General features: G+C 39.2%; 1 protein-coding gene across 3 annotated transcripts in view; it reads left to right on the forward strand.

Moving 5' to 3' along the window:
* The first annotated feature begins 4,048 nt into the window (after window positions 1–4,048).
* LOC128692593 (chromatin assembly factor 1 subunit A) overlaps window positions 4,049–22,998 on the forward strand; it is a 94,550-nt gene continuing 75,600 nt past the window's right edge. For 2 of the 3 annotated variants that reach the window (XM_070089833.1, XM_070089834.1), the window contains exons 1-5: window positions 4,049–4,164; window positions 10,777–10,824; window positions 10,968–11,283; window positions 13,143–15,401; window positions 17,440–17,647. In XM_070089833.1, coding sequence (XP_069945934.1) covers window positions 4,143–4,164; window positions 10,777–10,824; window positions 10,968–11,283; window positions 13,143–15,401; window positions 17,440–17,647 — 2,853 coding nt within the window. In that variant the 5' untranslated portion in view covers window positions 4,049–4,142. Of the gene's footprint in view, window positions 4,165–4,674; window positions 4,698–10,776; window positions 10,825–10,967; window positions 11,284–13,142; window positions 15,402–17,439; window positions 17,648–22,998 lie in introns of those variants that run through there. The other variant, XM_070089835.1, reaches the window with a different exon arrangement.

Raw genomic sequence — 22,998 nt, forward strand, 5'->3', positions numbered from 1 at the left:
TACTTCTGCAACAACAAAATATAATGACTAGTACATCTAATAACTGCTTCTACAGGGATGGTGATGTCTTGCATATGTCAAGAGAAAAGTTATAACTACAGGCCACATATTTAAACTCACCATGTAATCTGCATCACTAATATATTGATGTAAAAGAAGAGAATCACACACCATGTGTTGGCGCCCATGACACACACCAAACTGTTGTTGTTGTTAAGGGCCCCGAGAGGTGGTGCAGTATTATCCTGCTGCTGCTCCCCACAGGACCAGTATCACTACAAGCAGTAAAGGTCGAGAACCAAAACCTAGTCATTGTGGTAGTCTATAAGCCTCTGGATGCAACATCCCAGCAATTCCAGGAACAGCTGTTAAAAATTGACCACTGTCTGGAAAATCTTCCAGCTCCTGCACCCAACATCTTGCTCCTGGGAGATTTCAACTTAAGGCACCTAAAATGGAGGAATATAGCAAATAATATTGTTGCAGTAATAACACCAGGAGGCAGCTCTGATGAAAACTCACACTCACACGAGCTTTTAAATCTCTGCACAAAATTCAATTTAAACCAGCAAATAATAGAGCCTACTAGACTGGAGAATACACTAGACCTCATCTTCACTAACAATGATGATCTGATAAGAAATGTCACCATATCAAAAACAATATACTCAGATCACAACATAATTGAGGTTCAGACATGTATGCGTGGAGCCCCAGACCGACATAATGAGATTAGTCACGAGGGAGCATTCACCAAATTCAACTTCAATAACAAAAACATAGAGTGGGACCAAGTAAACCGAGTCCTAACCGATATAAGCTGGGAAGATATACTAAGCAACACAGACCCCAACTTATGCCTAAAACAGATTAACTTGGTGGCACTCGATGCATGCACAAGGCTTATTCCTCTAAGAAAAAGGAGGAGTAGATGTAAAATAGAAAGAGACAGGCGCTCCCTTTACAGGCGACGGAAAAGAATAACAGAGGGGCTAAAAGAGGTCAATATATCTGAAATACGTAGGGAGACACTGGTCAGAGAAATAGCAAACATCGAACTTAAGCTAAAGGAATCTTATAGGAGTCAGGAATCGCGGGAAGAACTAAAAGCCATAAATGAAATCGAAAGAAACCCAAAGTATTATTCTCCTATGCCAAATCAAAGTCGAGAACAACGTCCAGTATTGGGCCCCTACTTAAACAAGATGGGTCCTACACAGATGACAGCAAGGAAATGAGTGAGCTACTCAAGTCCCAATATGACTCAGTTTTTAGCAAGCCGCTAACCAGACTGAGAGTCGAAGATCAAAATTAATTTTTTATGAGAGAGCCACAAAATTTGGTTAACACAAACCTATCCGATGTTATCCTGACGCCAAATGACTTCGAACAGGCAATAAATGACATGCCTATGCACTCTGCCCCAGGGCCAGACTCATGGAACTCCGTGTTCATCAAGAACTGCAAGAAGCCCCTATCACGAGCCTTTTCTATCCTATGGAGAGGGAGCATGGACACGGGAGTCGTCCCACAGTTACTAAAAACAACAGACATAGCCCCACTCCACAAAGGGGGCAGTAAAGCAACAGCAAAGAACTACAGACCGATAGCACTAACATCCCATATCATAAAAATCTTTGAAAGGGTCCTAAGAAGCAAGATCACCACCCATCTAGAAACCCATCAGTTACACAACCCAGGGCAACATGGGTTTAGAACAGGTCGCTCCTGTCTGTCTCAACTATTGGATCACTACGACAAGGTCCTAAATGCACTAGAAGACAAAAAGAATGCAGATGTAATATATACAGACTTTGCAAAAGCCTTCGACAAGTGTGACCATGGCGTAATAGCGCACAAAATGCGTGCTAAAGGAATAACAGGAAAAGTCGGTCGATGGATCTATAATTTCCTCACTAACAGAACACAGAGAGTAGTCGTCAACAGAGTGAAGTCAGAGGCAGCTACGGTGAAAAGCTCTGTTCCACAAGGCACAGTACTCGCTCCCATCTTGTTCCTCATCCTCATATCCGACACAGACAAGGATGTCAGCCACAGCACCGTGTCTTCCTTTGCAGATGACACCCGAATCTGCATGACAGTGTCCTCCATTGCAGACACTGCAAGGCTCCAGGCGGACATCAACCAAATCTTTCAGTGGGCTGCATAAAACAATATGAAGTTCAACGATGAGAAATTTCAATTACTCAGATATGGTAAACACGAGGAAATTAAATCTTCATCAGAGTATAAAACAAATTCTGGCCACAAAATAGAGCAAAACACCAACGTCAAAGACCTGGGAGTGATCATGTCGGAAGATCTCACCTTCAAGGACCATAACATTGTATCAATCGCATCTGCTAGAAAAATAACAGGATGGATAATGAGAACCTTCAAAACTAGGGAGGCCAAGCCCATGATGACACTCTTCAGGTCACTTGTTCTATCTAGGCTGGAATATTGCTGCACACTAACAGCACCTTTCAAGGCAGGTGAAATTGCTGACCTAGAAAATGTACAGAGAACCTTCACGGCGTGCATAACGGAGATAAAACACCTCAATTACTGGGAGCGCTTGAGGTTCCTAAACCTGTATTCCCTGGAATGCAGGCGGGAGAGATAAATGATTATATACACCTGGAAAATCCTAGAGGGACTAGTACCGAACTTGCACACGAAAATCACTCACTACGAAAGCAAAAGACTTGGCAGACGATGCAACATCCCCCCAATGAAAAGCAGGGGTGTCACTAGCACGTTAAGAGACCATACAATAAGTGTCAGGGGCCCGAGACTGTTCAACTACCTCCCAGCATACATAAGGGGGATTACCAACAGACCCCTGGCAGTCTTCAAGCTGGCACTGGACAAGCACCTAAAGTCGGTTCCTGACCAGCCGGGCTGTGGCTCGTACGTTGGTTTGCGTGCAGCCAGCAGTAACAGCCTGGTTGATCAGGCTCTGATCCACCAGGAGGCCTGGTCACAGACTGGGCCGCGGGGGAGTTGACCCCCGGAACTCTCTCCAGGTAAACTCCAGGTATGCTCCAGTTCCCCGAATTAAGCCTGAATGCCTTCCACATCCCCCCCCCCAGGCGCTGTATAATCCTACGGGCTTAGCGCTTCCCCCTTGATTATAATAATAATCAAAGATTTTTTATGATGCGGGGCGTCAGAGGTATTGGTCTATAGTTCTTAGCTGATGCTTTGCTGCCACCATTATGGAGTGGGGCTATATCCGTTGTTTTAAGTGACTGGAATTTCACCCATGTCCAAGCTCCTCCTCCATAGTGTACTTAGGGCACGCGAGAGGGTGCGACCCACACCAGTCAACTAACACCCAGGTACCTACTTGCTTGCTAGGTGAACGGGATTACAGGTGTAAGAAAACACCCCCAGTGTTTTCATCCTTGCAGGGAATCGAATCACGGACACTCAGGATGTGAAGAAAGAGCTTTGCCTACCAGGCCACGGGCTAATACAGTTGGGAGCATTTCAGGTGAACTGATGAAAAATATTTGAAATCAGCTCCAGATAGAAAAAGTAAAAGAAAGAGATTGGAAGAGAAGTTTTGCACTAGATGTGTTTCTAGATTAAAACGTATTTACATTTTGAATAACAACAAGAGCAACCTTTATCGATCAAAGTTATAATAAAGTTAATTATTATTATTATTATATTTATGGGGAGCGCTAAACCCGTTGATGTCATACAGTACATGAGGGAAAGGGAGAAAACCAGGTTCGATCGAAGGAAGTGGAGGTCAGGTTCCATTTCTTGGATCAAGAGCCCCTCACCAGGGTCAAGAAACCCCCCTTCAGAGGTTAAAAGAAATATTATTTTAATGAAATTAAGTGTTAAATCCGTAAGGGTCATACAACTGAAAAGGAAAAGAGTGATATACATCGGTATGTATGGTCTCTATTTTTCCCAGAGGCCCTCGGGACCTTGGAGTGTTAGTGATCACTGAAAATAGAAAGAAAATGATTGGTAAGTTAGCGCTACATTTAGCAAAGTAGCAGGAGGAGCCAGGCGTGTTGGCAACGCTGCAGATTTCAGGGGAGGTGGAGGGTCTGGCGCGCCAGGTTCAGTCTTGCTAGATCTGTTTTGACGTTTTCTCTGTGATAGACCAACTCTAAACAATGGATAATGATTGTGAGATCGGTAAGAATGCAACCCATTATATACTGTGTAAAGCGCCAACTAAATATGGTTCATTTCAGGAAACTTTGTAAAATATAAGTTTGGAGTGTTGACCACTTGCAGCTGTGCTAAGATGTCAACACCGTTTGTAATTCATGCCCTTTTTTTTTTTTTTTTTTTTAAATTTTTGAAGTTTCATCTCGCGTATTTAGAATTAGATAACTAATAATTTACCAAACATCTTTATTTTTTTATGAAAGTGAATTATCAGGTAATGTACTTTGCAATACTTAATGGTCAGGCTTGAAAGATTTTCCTATACGGCAATAATTGGTTTAGCGCTTCTTTCTGATTATAATAATATACGGCAATAAAAGAAGAATAGACTACATGCACATGTCAAAGCTTTCATAGCATGAGCCAGTTCAAGAAGAGAACCAAAATGTATCTCATGAATAAAGCTACAGAATGGGAAGAGGGTGATTTCGTGTATGAAAATTCTCTCTCTCCCTCCTGGTATATTCTTTTATCGTAACTGCTTTTACATAGTTAAGGTACTTACCTGTTCTTAATTTTTAAATATAAATAATAATAATTATCACAAGGGCCTCAATGGAAATAAGTCATTATCTTACTTTTTTAGCTTATGGTACCCCTCAAGGGAAGTTCCTTGATGCTGGTGAGATGCTCTTGATCTAGGGAATTGGATCTGTGCTCTAGTTCCCTGAATTGAGCCTGAATGCCCTCCATCCCTCCCCACAGCCACTGTATAATCCTACGGGTTTAGCCCCCATGATTATAATAATAATTTGGGTTATACTGCTATGTATGATAATCAATGTAACTGTGTATACCGAATAACCTTACATTCTGTCGGGTTTAATGCTGACCATTATTGTAATATACTTTTCAGTAAAAGCAGAAGAGCACTGAACTAGGTGTATTATAATAATATTTAGGATTAATACATATGGTTTTAGAGGCATTACTTCATACAGTGGGTATAATTGCTTAATTTTATGGTCATACTGATGATTCATACAGATTTAACTGGCATAGCATAACATTCTTATTATTACATTCATGGATAAAGTGTTAAATCTTTAAGGACCATACAATATCTACAGAAATGGGAGGTACTTAGGCTCCATCCAAGGAAAGGGAGCACAGTTACAATTCCTTAGATCAATATCCTACTCTGTATGACCCTTGTAGGTTTAATGCTTCTTTTTAATTATAATAATAATAATTAGATCAGTAGCCCATCACCAGCATCAAGGGACCTACCTAGGTTGGAATAAACTAACAAATGTGATCAACTCGTACTAGGGAAGTCCTATTGACACTTGCCCATTCTAACTTGTATTTGTCTAATTTGCTGGTGAGAGGTTTTTGATCTAAGGAATTGGACCTGAATGCCTTACATTCCTCCAAGAGCTGTATGACCCCTATGGGTTTGGTGCTCCCTGATGAAGTACTTGATGCAGTTCTTGAAAATACAGTAATGAATATCCACTGGGCCTCTTCATAGATTTTAGAAATGTTGTCGGTACAGTAGCCTACAACATTCTGCATCTTACTCTAGAACATTATGGTATCAAAGATACCATACCTAAAATCCTACCATAACAGGCACTGATATATCTCCATCAAAGGCATAACCTTATCAATTCAGCCTGTTTACATAGGGTGCCTCAGGACAGTATTCTTGCCCTTTGCTTTTCCTCTAATTTGTCAATGATCTTCCCAATGCATCTCAATTACTTAAACCTGTTCTGTTTGCAGTATCCTACTCAAATCCAAATTCTCATTCATCCAGTTTGAAACGACTCAAAAAATCCCCCAAAATTTATGACTGCTTAATTAATTTAAAACATTAATACAGTGGACCCCCGCATAACGATTACCTCCAAATGCGACCAATTATGTAAGTGTATTTATGTAAGTGCGTTTGTACGTGTATGTTTGGGGGTCTGAAAGGAATAATCTACTTCACAATATTCCTTATGGGAATAAATTCGGTCAGTACTGGCACCTGAACATACTTATGGAGTGAAAAAATATCGTTAACCGGGGGTCCACTGTACATACATGCTTAAAATTGTACTGTTGTATCATTGTAAATTATACTAATTTTAATACTGTTATATGTTTTGTATTACCTCACTACTATAAATCTTATTACAATTTTTTGGCTACCTTTGTTTAGTAATAAGGTAAAATAATAATTGAAGTTTACCACTCTATAACCTATGTCTAATTTTAAGTACTTCGTAAGCATTAGGATTAGTATGCCTGAAATGCCTCGGCATGTTAGTGGCTTTCTTTGTACTTAACAACACTTTATAAAATGTAAATCACACTGTAGGGCCCTTCCATGTTATTGGACCATGCAATAGGCATGTGCCAAAGTATCAGCTTAGGTGTTGGTGGGTATTGGCTAATTTGGATGGTGTTGGTGGGTATTGGTTAATTCAGATGGTGTTAGTAATGGCCTGAAATTGAGTATCTGTGTCGGCATAAAATTTAGTATCATTCAGTCATGACTGTGCACCCTGTTATGTCTTTCCAAAATTCATAAATGCAACCAGTAATTCCCTTTGTGTCTAAATACCATGTTGCTCACTTGTATACAGTACTGTAATGTAAACAGTCTATTCATCCCCTTCCCTTCTTTAATACATGTACAGTGGCACCTCAGCACTCAAACTGCTCCCTACTCGAACAAAGCTCAGACCTCGACCAAACAAACACGACCTGCCAGAACTTTGCTGTGAACTGTTTTGTGTTTCTTCGCATTTTTTGGTGTTTTTTTATATTACATGTATTTGTATAAATAAGTCACCATGGGGCCTACGGAGATTAGTGATAACAGCCAACCAAAAAGAAAATTGGTTGGGAAGCATTCGTTCGATACTTGAATGGATTGGCACTCGAACAGCCTTCTGGAATAAATTAAGCTCAAGTACCAAGGTTCAGCTGTATTCCTTTTTCCTTTTGCAATTCTACAATTTCTACTTTCTGTACCTCACATGAGCCAAATGAACAATTAATGGCCAAATGTAGCTGGCACAGAGCAGGAATTTGAGGCATGTGTATGAAGTAAGTGATTAAAAAATTTAAATCTATTTGAGGGGAACTGGTTTGGCTGACAAGGTCAGGGGTTCCCTAGTGAGAATTGTCTTGATGGTTGTTTGCCACAAATGGGATGTGATGTGGCAAAGTAAGCATACATGAATATAAATACTACATGAATTGTAGCATCAAATCTGTATTTGTGTGAATGGGAGGTAGTGTGTTTTCTTGAGGGTCTTTGAACCCCACTGACATACACAGTTTTTTAGCACTTGATAGGGAGAACAACAGACCACAGTTATAAACCGCAGGATAAGGGGGGAAATGATGCCAATGGAATGAAAATATATCTTACTACCATAACTGCACAGTGATAGAATGCTGGAATGGGATCCAAGAAATGATAGTCAACAGCTGAACTTCATATATGAAGACAGACACAAGTTGCAGAACAAGCTTTCATTAAGACTGTTTCATGACAAATTGTATATAATTGTTTGAATAAATTCCTCTTCTGCAACTTGCATAACTTCCTACTTATTAATGCTGTATACCGTTTCATCTAACGGTTAAACTAATTTAACACAGAAGCCGGAGTCCCACTAGCACCATAACTCTGCATCTCTAAATACAAATACAGTGTACCCTTGGTTTTTGTTGATCTTGGTTATCGCTGATTTTGGTTTTCGACGACTTTTTTCGTTGATTTTTTACTTTAGTTTTCGTCATTTACCTCCGTTTTCGTCGATCGTACGGAACCTGTCCAGTCCCCAGCGTGCAGACAAAGCCAGCTCCTGCACGCATTCTCAGCCAATGTAGTGTTGTTTCTCGGTCAGTGAACATACCCTGCTAGGTCATACGAAACATTTCATAATCACTGTTTTTGCCACTTGTTTATCGTGTGTGACTGCTAAATAAGCGACCATGGCCCCAAAGAAAGCTCCTAGTGCCACTGCTTTGGTAAAGAAAGTGAGGAACACCATAGAACTGAAAAAAGAAATCCTAAGAAAATATGATAGTGGCATACACATTGCTGAACTCGGCAGGATGTACGGGAAGTCGCCATCAACAATCAGCTCCATTGTGACAGAGAAAAGAAATCATGGAAGCTGATGTTGTGAAAGGGGTGAATGCAGTAACCAAACAGAAACCCAAACAATTGAAGTGGAGAAATTGTTGTTGGTGTGGATCAGAGAGAAGAGTTAGCAGGAGATAGTGTTGTGCAGTCCATTATTTGTGAAAAGGCAAGGCAGTTGCATGAGGACCTCGTAAAGAAACTGCCTGAAACAAGTGGTGATGAAAGTGAATTCAAGGCCAGCAAAGGCTGGTCCGAAAATTTCAAGAAGCGAAGTGGCGTACACAGTGTTGTAAGGCATGGTGAGGCTGCCAGTCCAGACAAACAAGCGGCTGAAAAATTTGTGCGGGAATTCAAATGTTATGTAAAGTGTGAAAAATTCCAACCCCAACAAGTGTTCAATTGTGACGAAACAGGCCTCTTTTGGAAGAAAATGCCAAAGAGGACCTACATCACGCAGGAGGAAAAGGCACTCCCAGGACACAAGCCTTTGAAAGACAGGCTAACTATCTGGTTGTGTGGTAATGCTAGTGGGGATTTCGAAGTGAAGCCTTTACTGGTGTATCACTCTGAAAATCCCAGTGTTCAAGAATAACAGTGTTGTCAAGAGTAAATTGTGTGTGATGTGGAAGTCAAACAGTTGGGCATGGGTCAGAAGGGAAATTATCTGGAATGGTTTAATGAAGTGTTTGGCCCCAGTGTGAAAAAATACCTCCTGAATAAGAAATTGCCACTCCAGTGCCTCCTGTGAATGGACAATGCTCTTGCTCATCCTCCAGACTTTGGAAGACCAATTGTCTGAGGAATTCAGTTTTGTAACAGTGAAGTTTTTGCCTCCTAACACCACTCCTCTCCTCTAGCCCATGGATCAGCAGACCATTGCAAACTTCAAAAAAACTATACACCAAAGCAATGTTTCAAAGGTGCTTTGACATAACCTCAAACTCTGAATTGACCCTAAGAGAGTTCTGGAAGAATCACTTCAGTATCTTCCACTGCATAGGCCTTATAGATAAGGCTTGGCAGGGAGTGACTTCCAGGACAATGAACTCTGCTTGGAGAAAATTGTGGCCAGATTGTGTCCAAAAGAAGGATTTCGAAGGGCTTGAGGCTGACCCTGTCGACCCTACACCTGTTGTGCAATCAATTGTGGCATTGGGGAATTCCATGGGGTTGGATTTGAGTTTGGAGGACGTGGAAGAGTTGGTGGAGGACCACAATAAAGAGCTAACCATTGATGAGTTGCAAGAGCTTCATCTGCAGCAGCAACAGGCCACAGCTGAGGAAATTGCTGCAGAGGAGGAAGAGAGGTGGAAGAAGGTGCCTTCTTCAAAGATTAAGGAGATTTGTGCAATGTGGACTAAAGTGCATTCATTTGTGGAGGAACATCACCCTGAGAAATTCAAATCCAAAGTTTATTCTCTATAAGGATTACAATGCTGAGTTTACATAATTTGGTTATTGTGTGGTATACATGTAGTAAAATAATAATTACAGAGTGTACCACTAGAACACCTAGCATGGCTAGGCATTTCGGGCAGACTTAGATTAAATCTTAAGTTTAAAATATTACAAAATTATGAGGTAAGTTGGTATTATGGCTATGTGACTAAATACTAGTTTGTGAGTTTAGCAATGTGAATGCTTTTGTTTTGGCTCTATACAGTTTCAGTATTGGAGTATCACAGGCCAACTTATGACTAGTTAAGATTCATTATTTTGAGATTGAGATTGATATTTCTGTTTATGGTCAAATGGATGAGTGAGTGTAAGTGTGAACCACCAGGTGGTATTCGTGTAATTAGTTGACAGGGTGTATCAGGGAGATAAGATGTTTTCTGATGGTAGTTTTGAAGGTGATGAATGTGTCTGCTGTTGCAATCCGTGCTGGTGACTTACAATGACAATGCCATGTCCCATTTTAGGCAACTCTTAAGAGACGCCAGAAACAGACCTTTCTGGACAGGTATTTTGTGCGACAGGGGTCCAATGACTCTCAAGCTGGTACTAGTGACAGTAAAAAACAAAGGAGGGAAGTGACCCCAGATAAGGACTTGGTACCTAGAGTCCTTATGGAGGGGGATTCCCCTTCCAAACAATAACCTATCTTCCCTCCCCCTTCCTCCCTGCCTTTCTTCCAGCAGCAACAACAGCCTTCAATAAAGGTAAGTGTCATGTTTAATATTCATTCTTTTGTTCATGTAAATGTATATTTAAGGTAAAAAAAATTTTTTTTGTTGATACTTCTGGGTGTCTGGAATGGATTAATTCCATTTACATTACATATTTCTTATGGGGAAAATGGTTTCGGTTTTGGCGATGGCTCTGGAACGGATTAAACACGAAAACCAAGGGTCCACTGTACATAATCACACACCATAGAAATGAAAAGGGATTATTGGCAAATTTGAAATGTTCAAGATTTTTGTTGTCCAAGTTCTTGGTTATACAGCAGTGAGTTTAATATATATCACTATTTTCAGTTGGTGAGGTGAAGGCTAGTAGCCCTTTAATGAAGACATTGAAGCAGAGTAAGTATATTTACGCCATAATTTTCCTCGTGTTAAGAATTAAAAATTATTTGCATTTTATACATTTTGATATAAAGAAATTTTGGTAATTTTCTACTCAGATGTAATGTTGCTTTTTTGGTAATTGACTTTCTTGTTTTCAGGTCGTTTACCATTTTCCCTCTTGGATTCCAAGACCCCACAGAAGATAAAAAACTCTCCCAACCAAAAAAAACGTAGGTTATCAGATTCATGTATTCCAATGAAGTTCCCCAAAACTCCTCGTAATGAAAACAGGCAAGTAGCCCTTTCGTCTGTTAACAGTCGTAAGGTCCCCAAGTCAGGCAAGAAGCTTATTAAAGGGAAAACTACCAATGAAAAAGAAGATAATACCAAAAAGAACAGGAAAAGGGGTCGAATCACTTTAAAAGAAAAAGGGTCAACTCACCATGGGCATAATAATAAATTAGACAAATTGAGGTAAGATTTACATTGTTTATTTAACATTTATGCATGTACTATATGAGAACAGCACATAAATATTGTATATTTAACATTTATGCATGTACTATATGAGAACAGCACATAAATATTGTATATGCTTAGATTTATATAATGTGAGGGAAACGAGGCAGTTTCTTAAACATGCAAGTTAAACTGAGGTGGAGTGACCTGAAAAAGAAGAAAAGCATTCATTATCATTTATTCATTAGCTGTCTTGCTAGAAGTGTGCAGACAACACAGATCAAATGACCTTTTGAAGTGCACTATCCCCAACCCTGCTTCAGAGTGTAGACTGTACTTTTTACCTCAGAGACTATTTTGGCTAACTGGTTTTTCCCTGAATCCCTTCATAAATGTTACTGTGCTCTGTCCAATAGCACATCATACCATAAAAACTACTCACCTTCATTTGATCTGCTCTAGCATGCTCATACAAGCCTGCTGGATGAACTAGCACTTGAAAATTCCTTTACTCCTTTGCTATGAGGTATGGATTAGCTTTAAATGTTGAAGGAAGGAGGATGGAAGAAGTGGAGGAATCATGTTTGAGAGCAATGTGTGGCAGGAAATTTGAGCCTAGAAATTAGAAGGCAGTGTGGTCTTGCTAAAGATATAATTCAAGATGGCTGAGGAGGGACTGTTGAGGTGGTTTGGGCATTTAGCAAGGATGGAGCATAATAGGATTTATAAATATGTATGGAGTAGAAGGAAGGAGAGGTAGGGGCCATCCAAGGAAGGGTTACTTGCAGTCACTTCAAAAGGTCACTGCTGCCTGGAATCAGGCCCTAGGGGCCAGTCCTGATCTGGGATCAGGCCCCAGGGGGCAGTGACCTCTTCAAGCAACTGAAAGTAACCCTTCCTTGGATGGCCCCTATCCCTTCTTCCTTCTACTCCATATTTATTAATCCTATTATACTCCATCCTTCCTTCTAATTTCTAGGTTCAAATTTCCTGCCACACATTGCTCTCAAACATGATTCCTCCACTTCTTCCATCCTCCTTCCTTCAACATTTAAAGCCCATCCATACCTCACACCAAAGCAAGTATTGGTACTGCTCTATTGTATATTACTTTTTGCCTCCATAGATGAACTTTACACAGATGCCTCAACACACCTCCTACTTTTTTTCCTTTGTCTTTCATGGACCCATCTGCCGATGTGTTCATTTGCAAATGTGAGTAATGTACGTTCAAAAATAGGATAACTTAAAGGGTGAATAACTCTAGTGGAGGGTGGGCAGGGTAAGGGTCATCCTAGGAAAGGTTAGAGGGGGGGGGTAAAGGTGGTTTTATTAGTGAGAAACTTGGACATCCACCAGGAATGTGTGAGCATGTCAAATTGAAGTGAGTAGGGGCCAGGTGATTTTTTATGACTTTACATACTGTTGGAGTGTGAATAAGGAAACTCTTATGATGGGATTTAGGGAAATCAGTTAGCCAGACTTGAGTTCTGGAGGTGGGAAGTATAGTGCCTGCATTCTGAAGGTGGGGTGGGGAATATTGCGGTTTGTAAAGGTATCTGAGCTGTAATGTCAACATGCTTCTGGAAAAATGATGATAGTGAAGGATGATGAAAGTGTTTCTCTTTTTTTTCAGGTCACCCTACCTCTGTGAGAGACAGCCAGTGTGTTAAAAAAAATTCCCTTCCTCTATACGTCCTCCCTGCAGTCTGATGATCTTTTTTTATTCTCATCACTGCGCTCTTTTCTATTTTCAGTTTTAATTTTGTTTTACATTCTCTCTCGAATTTAGGTTGACTGTAGTTTCTTTTACAGGTGTTTGCAAATGTCATTTACAATTATTTCCATGATAACAAAGGCATATATTTTTCCAGTTGTCAAATGACATCAGATGAGGAAGTAAGTTCCAGTGTGGATGATGAAGTGGAAGTACCCAGAGCTAAAAAGAAGCCACTTGAGAAGGCCCAAACATTGCTTTCTGTTTTTATTGGAAAGGAGCCCACTCAGCAAGCAGAGATATCCACTTCTACTGAGGACCCCTTGGATGAGGAAGATTTAGAAACTGAAGAAATGATGAAGAGTGAGGCTGAGATGTGTGTGGAGCTGAAAGGCAAACCTGGAAGCACTGCATTATATGAAAGTGAGGAGATTGAAATTAATGACAGAAAAGAAGGGCAAGACAAGTTAAATAAAAATGCTGATCATGATAGTGATGGTACTAAAGAAGACATTTTCATTGTGAATAATGTAAATAAAGCAACTAAAGATGATAATGAAGATAAGAGCTTGGAAAAAGTAACTGGAGAGATAGATAGTAGTAAAAAAAAGTTAGTCTCCAGAACTGATACAAAAAAGCTTATCAGAGATAGGAAAAAAAAGATTGTATTGAAACCTGGAAAGAAAGATGCAATTGTAGGAAGAGGGAATAAGAGAAAAATTCAACTGAAAAAGGTAAAAACAGATGGAATGCACTTAGATTCTTTTGAAAAGCAGTTAAAGAAAAGTGAAGATGATAATTTGAATGATGTTAGAAATGAGAAAGAAATGAAAGAAACAGAAAATGAGGATATTGGGAAATCAGAAGTAAAAGAAAAACAGGAAGAAAGAGTGGAAAAAGAGATACCTGACGATGAGAGCAAAAACCTAAATGAAGGTGAAAAGTTTGTTCCAAAATTGAGTAAAGAAAAGAACGAAAAGACTGATAGAGAATGTAAGAAACTCGAAGTGAGGAAAGGTGAGCAGAACAACGAGATGGAAAATGAGAAACCAGAAAGAAAGCAAGATCAGGATGAGGTGAAAGAGGAAGAACAAAAAATTAAGAAAGGGGGGGATGTGATGGAGTCTGAGACTGATAAATATAAAATGCAGAAAGAGGTACAGCATGAAGATATAGTGGGAAAAGAAGGAAAGCAGGAAGAGACTGATGTGGAAAATGTAATAAAGACTAAGGGTGAGGAGGAGGATGTGAAGAAAGAAGAGCCAAAAGTGAATGAGGTTGAAAAAGAGGAACCTAAAGTTGAACTGGGGAAAAGTGCAGACAGCATGCTAAAAGAGGGTAAGCATGAAGACAAGCAACAAGAGGAAGATGAAAGCAAAGGGGAAAAAGATCAAATAAAACTGAATGCAGAGCAGAATAGGAATAAGAAAGAAAGTAACGAATCTGTGGGTAATGTCAAACAAGACAGGGAAGAGGCAGCAAGTCTAGACACTGTGGTAAAGATAGGAAAAGTGGGAGATACGATGGAATCTGAGGAGTTCAGGATAAGGGAAAAGAAACAAATGGAGGATGTAGACTGTGAAATGGAAGAGCTTGAAAAAGAAAGTGAGAAGATAGAAGACATGAAGGAAGAAGTGGTAAAGGCTGTAGAAGAGGAAGTAAACACAAAATTAAAGATTCAAGAGGGTGTAAGGAAAGAAGGCACTGATATTGATGAAACAAGCTGTGAAGTTGATGAAAATAAGATTGGAGAAGTGAAAGAAAATCATATGAAAAAAAATGAGAAAACTGAGGCTGAAAGAAGAAAAAGTGATAACATGGAAAAAAAATTATCAAAAATACACAAATTTGAGAACACTAAAAGTGGAAAAGTTACAAGAATGCCACTTAAAAAAGATCAAACAAAAAAGATAACTAGTTATTTAAGCATGATGAAATGTCCAACAAAAGACCCAACAGGGAAAAGTAATTCTCAAGGTGAAAATAAGGAAAAAGTTGAAATAAAGGAAGATGATTTGATGAATGAGGAGGAAGAAAAGGCCAATCAAAAATGCATGAATGAATCAGTTGATGAGACAAATGAAAAGGGAAATGACTCGGATATGGATTCCAGTGAAAATGTAGACGCTACTGGGAAAGTATCCGATTCTAGTGTCGACTGTGATTCAGGTGTGTTAGGCCCATCTGCAGAACATCTGATCTCCAAGCCTAAGCTTAAAATTGGTAAACTAAAGAAGTTAACTCCAAAGCAAAGAGAGAGAGAAGCAGAGAGACGGTTAAAAACGGAAGAGAGAGAAAGGAAAAAACAGGAAAGAGAGAAAAAGAAACAGGAGGAAATAGCTGAAAAGGAAAGAATAAGAAAAGAAAAGGAAGAAGAAAGACAGAAGCAAAAGGAAGAAAAAGAAAGAATGAAAGAGTGAGTATTGAGGAAAATGATTGCTTATGCACTCTACATGTTTATGTATTTGCAGTTACCTATTTGTGATTACAGGATTAGCTGTTTATAGTGTCTGATGTGACCTGAAACTTGCATTGTTATAAGACAGAGGCTCCTTATATGTGTAATTAGTGCTTATTTCCTCCCTGTTCATGATCATGCATGCAAAAATAAATTCCTGTTTGATGCATGGCAATGTTCTGTTCATGTATATATCTGGTGTCTTGTAATCTGTAGTGGAGCTAAAATACAGATCAATATAGAGTAAAATAAAAGCAGGTATAAAACACAGTACACTACATTTAATTTTTTCTGTATTTTGAAATTCCTAACAAATACTAGTGACTAGTTTTCTGTTTTTTAATGACAACAGTTATAGTAAAGGCAAAGGGGACAAAAAAGAGTGCAAAAATTATAGGGGGATAAGTCTGTTGAGTATACCTGGTAAAGTGTATGATAGAGTTATTATTGAAAGAATTAAGAGTAAGACGGAGAGTAGGGTAGCAGATGAACAAGGAGGCTTTAGGAAAGGTAGGGGGTGTGTGGACCAGGTGTTTACAGTGAAACATATAAGTGAACAGTATTTAGATAAGGCTAAAGAGGTCTTTGTGGCATTTATTGATTTGGAAAAGGTGTATGACAGGGTGGATAGGGGGGCAATGTGGCAGATGTTGCAGGTGTATGGTGTAGGAGGTAGGTTACTGAAAGCAGTGAAGAGTTTTTACGAGGATAGTGAGGCTCAAGTTAGAGTATGTAGGAAAGGGAAATTATTTCCCAGTAAAAGTAGGCCTTAGACAAGGATGTGTGATGTCACCGTGGTTGTTTAATATATTTATAGATGGGGTTGTAAGAGAAGTAAATGCGAGGGTCTTGGCAAGAGGCGTGGAGTTAAAAGATAAAGAATCACACATAAAGTGGGAGTTGTCACAGTTGCTCTTTGCTGATGATACTGTGCTCTTGGGAGATTCTGAAGAGAAGTTGCAGAGATTGGTGGATGAATTTGGTAGGGTGGGCAAAAGAAGAAAATTAAAAGTGAATACAGGAAAGAGTAAGGTTATGAGGATAACAAAAAGATTAGGTGATGAAAGATTGGATATCAGATTGGAGGGAGAGAGTATGGAGGAGGTGAATGTATTCAGATATTTGGGAGTGGACGTGTCAGCGGATGGGTCTATGAAAGATGAGGTGAATCGTAGAATTGATGAGGGGAAAAGGGTGAGTGGTGCACTTAGGAGTCTGTGGAGACAAAGAACTTTGTCCTTGGAGGCAAAAAGGGGAATGTATGAGAGTATAGTTTTACCAACGCTCTTATATGGGTGTGAAGCATGGGTGATGAATGTTGCAGTGAGGAGAAGGCTGGAGGTAGTGGAGATGTCATGTCTGAGGGCAATGTGTGGTGTGAATATAATGCAGAGAATTCGTAGTTTGGAAGTTAGGAGGAGGTGCGTGATTACCAAAACTGTTGTCCAGAGGGCTGAGGAAGGGTTGTTGAGGTGGTTTGAACATGTAGAGAGAATGGAGCAAAACAGAGTGACTTCAAGAGTGTATCAGTCTGTGGTGGAAGGAAGGCGGGGTAGGGGTCGGCCTTGGAAAGGTTGGAGGGAGGGGGTAAAGGAGGTTTTGTGTGCGAGGGGCTTGGACTTCCAGCAGGCATGCGTGAGCGTGTTTGATAGGAGTGAATGGAGACAAATGGTTTTTAATACTTGACGTGCTGTTGGAGTGTGAGCAAAGTAACATTTATGAAGGGGTTCAGGGAAACCGGTAGGCCGGACTTGAGTCCTGGAGATGGGAAGTACAGTGCCTGCACTCTGAAGGAGGGGTGTTAATGTTGCAATTTAAAAACTGTAGTGTAAAGCACCCTTCTGGCAAGACAGTGATGGAGTGAATGATGGTGAAAGTTTTTCTTTTTCGGGCCACCCTGCCTTGGTGGGAATCGGCCGGTGTGATAATAAAAAAAAAATAAATAATAGTTATAGTAACAAGTTCATTAATGTCATTGATTTTTTTTCCTGGACAGTAATGCCAAGCGGCAGAAAAAAGAAGAACAGCAACGCAAGGATGAAGAGAAAAAGCAAAAAGATGAAGCAAAGAAGCAGGCAGAAGAGGAAAAACAAAAACAAAACGCTAAGTTGAAGAACAAATTTGCCAGTTTCTTTGTTGCTAAGAAGCGCGATGTTGGTGAACCAGATGAAGAGAGTGAGAATGGACTTTTCAAACAGTTTCGAGTAAGAATCTTAGATTAGAATATAATGAATCAGTTTTTGTGAAATGCAGAGATATTTTCATTTGGTCAGACGGTTTGGAAGTTGCTATTTTGAAGTCATTTTGTAAAATATATATTTTGTGGTTTTGCTCTTGAGGTTTTTTGTTCTTTTTTGTAATCTGCTTCTCATATGAATAGTAACAATGAGAGTATTAGCGATTGAAATCTCAAGAGTAGATGCAGTGATTTCAAATGGGACACAAGGTGAGGTAAAATGAAGGGCAATAATTTATTAAAGGGTAAGTGTTGGAAGGTCAGGTATATTAAGTGTAAGTGTTGGAAGGTCATTTATATTAGGTGTAATTGTAGGAAGGTCAGGTGTATTAGGTGTAAGTGTTGGAAGGTCAGGAATATTGGATGTAAGTGTTGGAAGGTCACGTATATTAGTCGTAGGTGTTTTAAGGTCAGGTATTTTGGGTGTAAGTGAGACTTATTTAGAAGTGAATTCAGAAAAGGATAATTTAAATGTTTGGGAAGGCTTGGATGGTGGAGCAGTTTGGTTGGATGTAAGACTTTAATGTATAGGCACCAAAATTGAATGGGTCAGATGTAAGGTAATTATAGGCATGCCTTAATGTTTTGCCATTGTTCCTGTATTGAGGAAATTTAACTTGGAGAAGTAGAGATGATGATTTGGGATGTACAGTATTTTTTTTTTTTTTTTTTAAGATCATCAATCTCCCACTAAGGCAGGCTGACCCAAAGAAAACTCCTTCACCATTATTCATTCAACTGCCACTTTCCAGAAGTGTGCTGACATCACAGTTGGATTACCCTTTGACTGCAACATCCACACCCCTCCTTCAGAGTGCAGGCACTGCTCTTCCCACCTCCAGGACTTGTCCGGCTAACTGGTTTTTCTGGATCCCTTCACAGAGATTACTTTGACCATAAATTAAAATTCACTTGTCTCCATTCACAATTATTTAACCCTTTCAGTGGCCACCACTTAGAACTAGGTCATTGAGGCCAGGGTCCCTCATGTAGTTCTGCATCATGAGTTCATCTCATTCCGATCAGCCGTGAGCTGTAAATTTTGGCCTAGATAGGAGAGAAGGGGTCTGTACGCATGTGGTGCATGATGGGGAAAGCAAAACTTTGACCTTGTGTATGGTAAAATAGCAACTGTGAGGTGTTTTCTTGGATGGTTCTTAACCCTTTCAGGGTCCAGAGGCCAAATTTCGAAAGGTACATTAGTGTCTAAGAATTTTAAAAAAATAATTTTGTTATTTTTTCTTATGAAATGGTAGAGAATCTTTTTCTGAGGGTAATAAAACAAAAAGTACGAAATTTGATGGAAAATTGACGAAATTATGCTCTCGCGAATTTTGATGTGTCAGCGATATTTACGCATCGGCGATTTTGCGGACTTTGACTTCCATTTTAGGCCAATTACATTATTCCAGTCGACCAAATTCTTAGCTATTTCACTAGTATTACTTCTGTTCTATCGATTGAGTACAAGAATTCGCCAAGTCAACTGTTTCAACTACAAAATAAAGTGATCGGAAATTGGTGATTTGGCCAATTTAATGCAAAGTTCAAAATGCTCCAATTTCAAAATAGGGTCCAGAATAAACAATGCAGGCATTTCTGGCACTAAACTAACATTTCCTCTGTTCCTTAGTTGCATTTTCAGGCTTTACTAATGAATTCCATTTTGTTTTATTCACATAATGAATTTTTATTCAAACCAAAAAATAGAAGATTTACTGTTACGAAATATTGTAATAATTGTATAAATAATATCAGCACATTTGTGAACATATATTAGACCCACCAGCAGGCGTGTATTAGACGTGTGAGGTCATTTGTTTACTCTTGAACATCGGCAAAAATTAAACATTTCCACTACTTTGAGCTCGGTTTCAAGCCATTTCCAGTACTAAAACCAATCAAAATCATCTCTATTTCTGTAACATGTCTTCCATTCTATCAAGTGAGACCAAGAAATCGCAAATACACCTATAAAAATATACAAAAAAACACTGCAAAGTCGCTGTTTTAATAAAAAATTACGGCCTTAGTTTTTTCTCTCATTATGCACTATGTGCTGCAGGATTTGTTTTATGTGGTGCACACATACCACATAGATGTATTCTCTCATATCAAGACCAAAATTTACCGCTCACAGCTTACCAGAGTGAGCTGAGCTCATGACGTTTGGACCCTTAACGTAAAGCCGTAGATCTATGGCATGGACCCTCAAGGGGTTAATGTTTTAGTAGCTGTTTCTTGATATCATATGATAGAATGGAAAGACATACTACTGAAATAGAGATCATTTTGGTTGGTTTCAGGACTGGCAGTAGCTTGAAATCGAGCTCAAAATAGCAGAAATACAACCTCTCCTCACTTAGTGACATACTCGTTTACCGACGCCTTGGACTTGCAACGGGCTGTCTGACCAGCATTCATACTTAAATAGAGCTGATTTTCTCTGTTCTGTTTATTTCAATAAACGGTACACTTCTGTATAAACATTTAAAAAATACGAGAAACGTCATAAATGGTGCAAAGGTGACATTAAAACAATATGAAAGATGGTTGACACAAACTCACTACCATTATAGTATGCTCCTCACTTAGCGAAGAATTCGTTAAACCACATGGTCTTAGGAACAGAACTCAGTCGTTAAGTGAGGAGAGGCTGTATTAAATTTCTTCTCATTTTCCCGAGGATGGGTAAGGAATGCCCCCCTACACTACGCAGTCTGTTTTATTTGTTTTTAATGGGTCTCATTCAATTATTAGGACACCGTAAACCATAACCAATCAGTTCTGGTTATATTTTATGAACCAAGAAATAGAGTAATACTTCTGTTTTTGTGTGATTGACTTCAAAATGGAAGGCAAGTGTAACATAGGAGAGGCCTGTGAGCATAATTAATGAACAGAGGATATGTTGTCAGAAATGTCTACATTGTTTATTTTGGACTATTTTTAAATTTTATTTTATTAATTTTTGTTTAATTTATGGAGTAGTTGAAATAGTTGAATGGCAGTTTCTTGTGCTCAATTGATAGAATGGAAGGCATGTTAGTGAAATAGCTAAGAATTTGGTCAATTGGAGCAATGGAATTGGCTTAAAATAGAACCCAGTGGATGAAATCACTGATTCATAAATTGCATGGGACCACTAACTTTGCACCTGTGTAATTCCATAAGTTTTTCATCAAACTTTGTACTTTTGGTGTAATTACCTTCAGTAAAAGATTCTCTACCATTTCAGATTTTTTATAAGTGGCCACAGAGCAATATTTATTTTGGGGTTCTGGACAGTGGAAAGGTTAACACACTTACACAAGCTTGCTGGATGCTTAAGCCCCTAAAACTCTTTCTTTTAGCCCTTCCAACCATTTCTGGAATGGCCTCTATCACTCCTATCTTCCAGCCACTGTAACATAGCTGAATTCCATCATTACATGTACTGTTCATATTCTGGTTTGTTGGATGTTTAGTTTTGGCTCTGCAAAAAATTCTTGAATATTTGTTTTTGTAGTATTGTGCTGTGTTTTAGACAACTTCATTGAAATTTAGCCATCAATCTACCTGGAACATAAGAGCTCAAGAATTTTTTAATAGATTCTATATTCATCAGACATAAGATCCCATTTAATTTTTAAATATTGGTATTTTGTGCTCCAAAGTTGCTCTCTGCAATGAAATTAATGTTGGTCTGTATTTTAAAACAATATTTATTATTTTTTTTTTTTTAACATGTTGGCTGCTTCCCGCCAAGGCAGGATGACCCAAAAAGAAAAACACAAAAAGAAAAGAAAAAAACTTTATTCATCATTCAACACTTTCACCATCACTCATACATAATCACTGTCTTTGCAGAGGCGCTCAGATACGACAGTTTAGATGTTCCTCCACACTGCCAATATCCTAACCCCTCCATTAAAGTACAGGCATTGTACTTCCCATTTCCAGGACTCAAGTCCGGCTAACTGGTTTCCCTGAATCCCTTGACAAAATATTACCCTGCTCACACTTCAACAGCTTGTCAGGTCCCAAAAACCATTCGTCTCCATTCACACTCGCGCATGCTTGCTGGTAGTCCAAGCCCCTCTCCCACAAAACCTCCTTTACCCCCTCCCTCCAACCTTTTTGAGGACGACCCCTAAACTGCCTTCCTTCCCCTACAGATTTATGCACTCTCCAAGTCATTCTACTTTGTTCCATTCTCTCTAAAACTACCTCAACAACCTCTCTTCAACCTTATGACTAATACTTTTAGTAGTGCCACACCTCCTAATTTCCACACTACAAATTCTCTGTATAATATTTACACCACACATTGCCCTTAGACACATCATCTCCACTGCCTCCAGCCTCCTCCTCGTTGCAGCATTTATAACCCATGCTTTACACCCATATAAAAGTGTTGGTACCACTATACTCTCGCACATTCCATTCTTTGCTTCCATGGATAACGTTTTCTGTCTCCACAGATACCTCAACGCACCACTCGCCTTATTTCCTTTATCAGTTCTATGGTTAACCTCATCCTTAAATAAACCCATCCACTGACAAGTCAGCTCCCCAATATCTGAAAACATTCACTTCTTCCATACTCCCTCCCTCCAATGTGATATCCAATTTTTCTTTATCTAAATTGTTTGGTACCCTCATCACCGTACTCTCATCTGTGTTCACTTTCAACTTTATACCTTGACACACCCTCCCAAGCTTATCCATTGACCTTTGCAACTTTTCTTTAGAATCTCCCAAAAGCACTGTATCATCAGCAAAAAGTAACTGTGTCAACTCCCATTTTGTATTTGATTCCCAAATATTTAATCCCACCCCTCTCCCCAACACCCTAGCATTTACTTCTTTTACAACCCCATTTATAAATATGTTAAACAACCATGGTGACATTATACATCCCTGTCTTAGACCTACTTTTACTGGGAAGTAATCTCCCTCTTACACACCCTAACCTGAACCTCGCTATCCTTACAAAAATTTTACAGCATTTAGTAAATTACTACCTATTCCATACACTTCCAAAATCTGCCATATTGGTCCCCTATCCACTCTATCATATACCTTTTCTAAATACATAAATGCCATGAAAGCTTCCCTACCTTTATCTAAATACTGTTCACATATTTGCTTCAATGTAAACACTTGATCTACACATCCCCTACCCATTCGAAAGCCTCTTTGGTCATCTGCAATCCTGCTCTCTGTCTTGCCTCTAATTTTTCATTAATAACCCTACCATACACTTTACCTGGTATACTCAGTAAACAGTTCAGGTTATGCTTAATTACTAAAAAATTTACTAAAAGATAAACATCA

The sequence above is a fragment of the Cherax quadricarinatus genome, chromosome 30, assembly GCF_038502225.1.
Source record: "Cherax quadricarinatus isolate ZL_2023a chromosome 30, ASM3850222v1, whole genome shotgun sequence".
In the NCBI taxonomy this organism is placed as follows: domain Eukaryota; kingdom Metazoa; phylum Arthropoda; class Malacostraca; order Decapoda; family Parastacidae; genus Cherax; species Cherax quadricarinatus.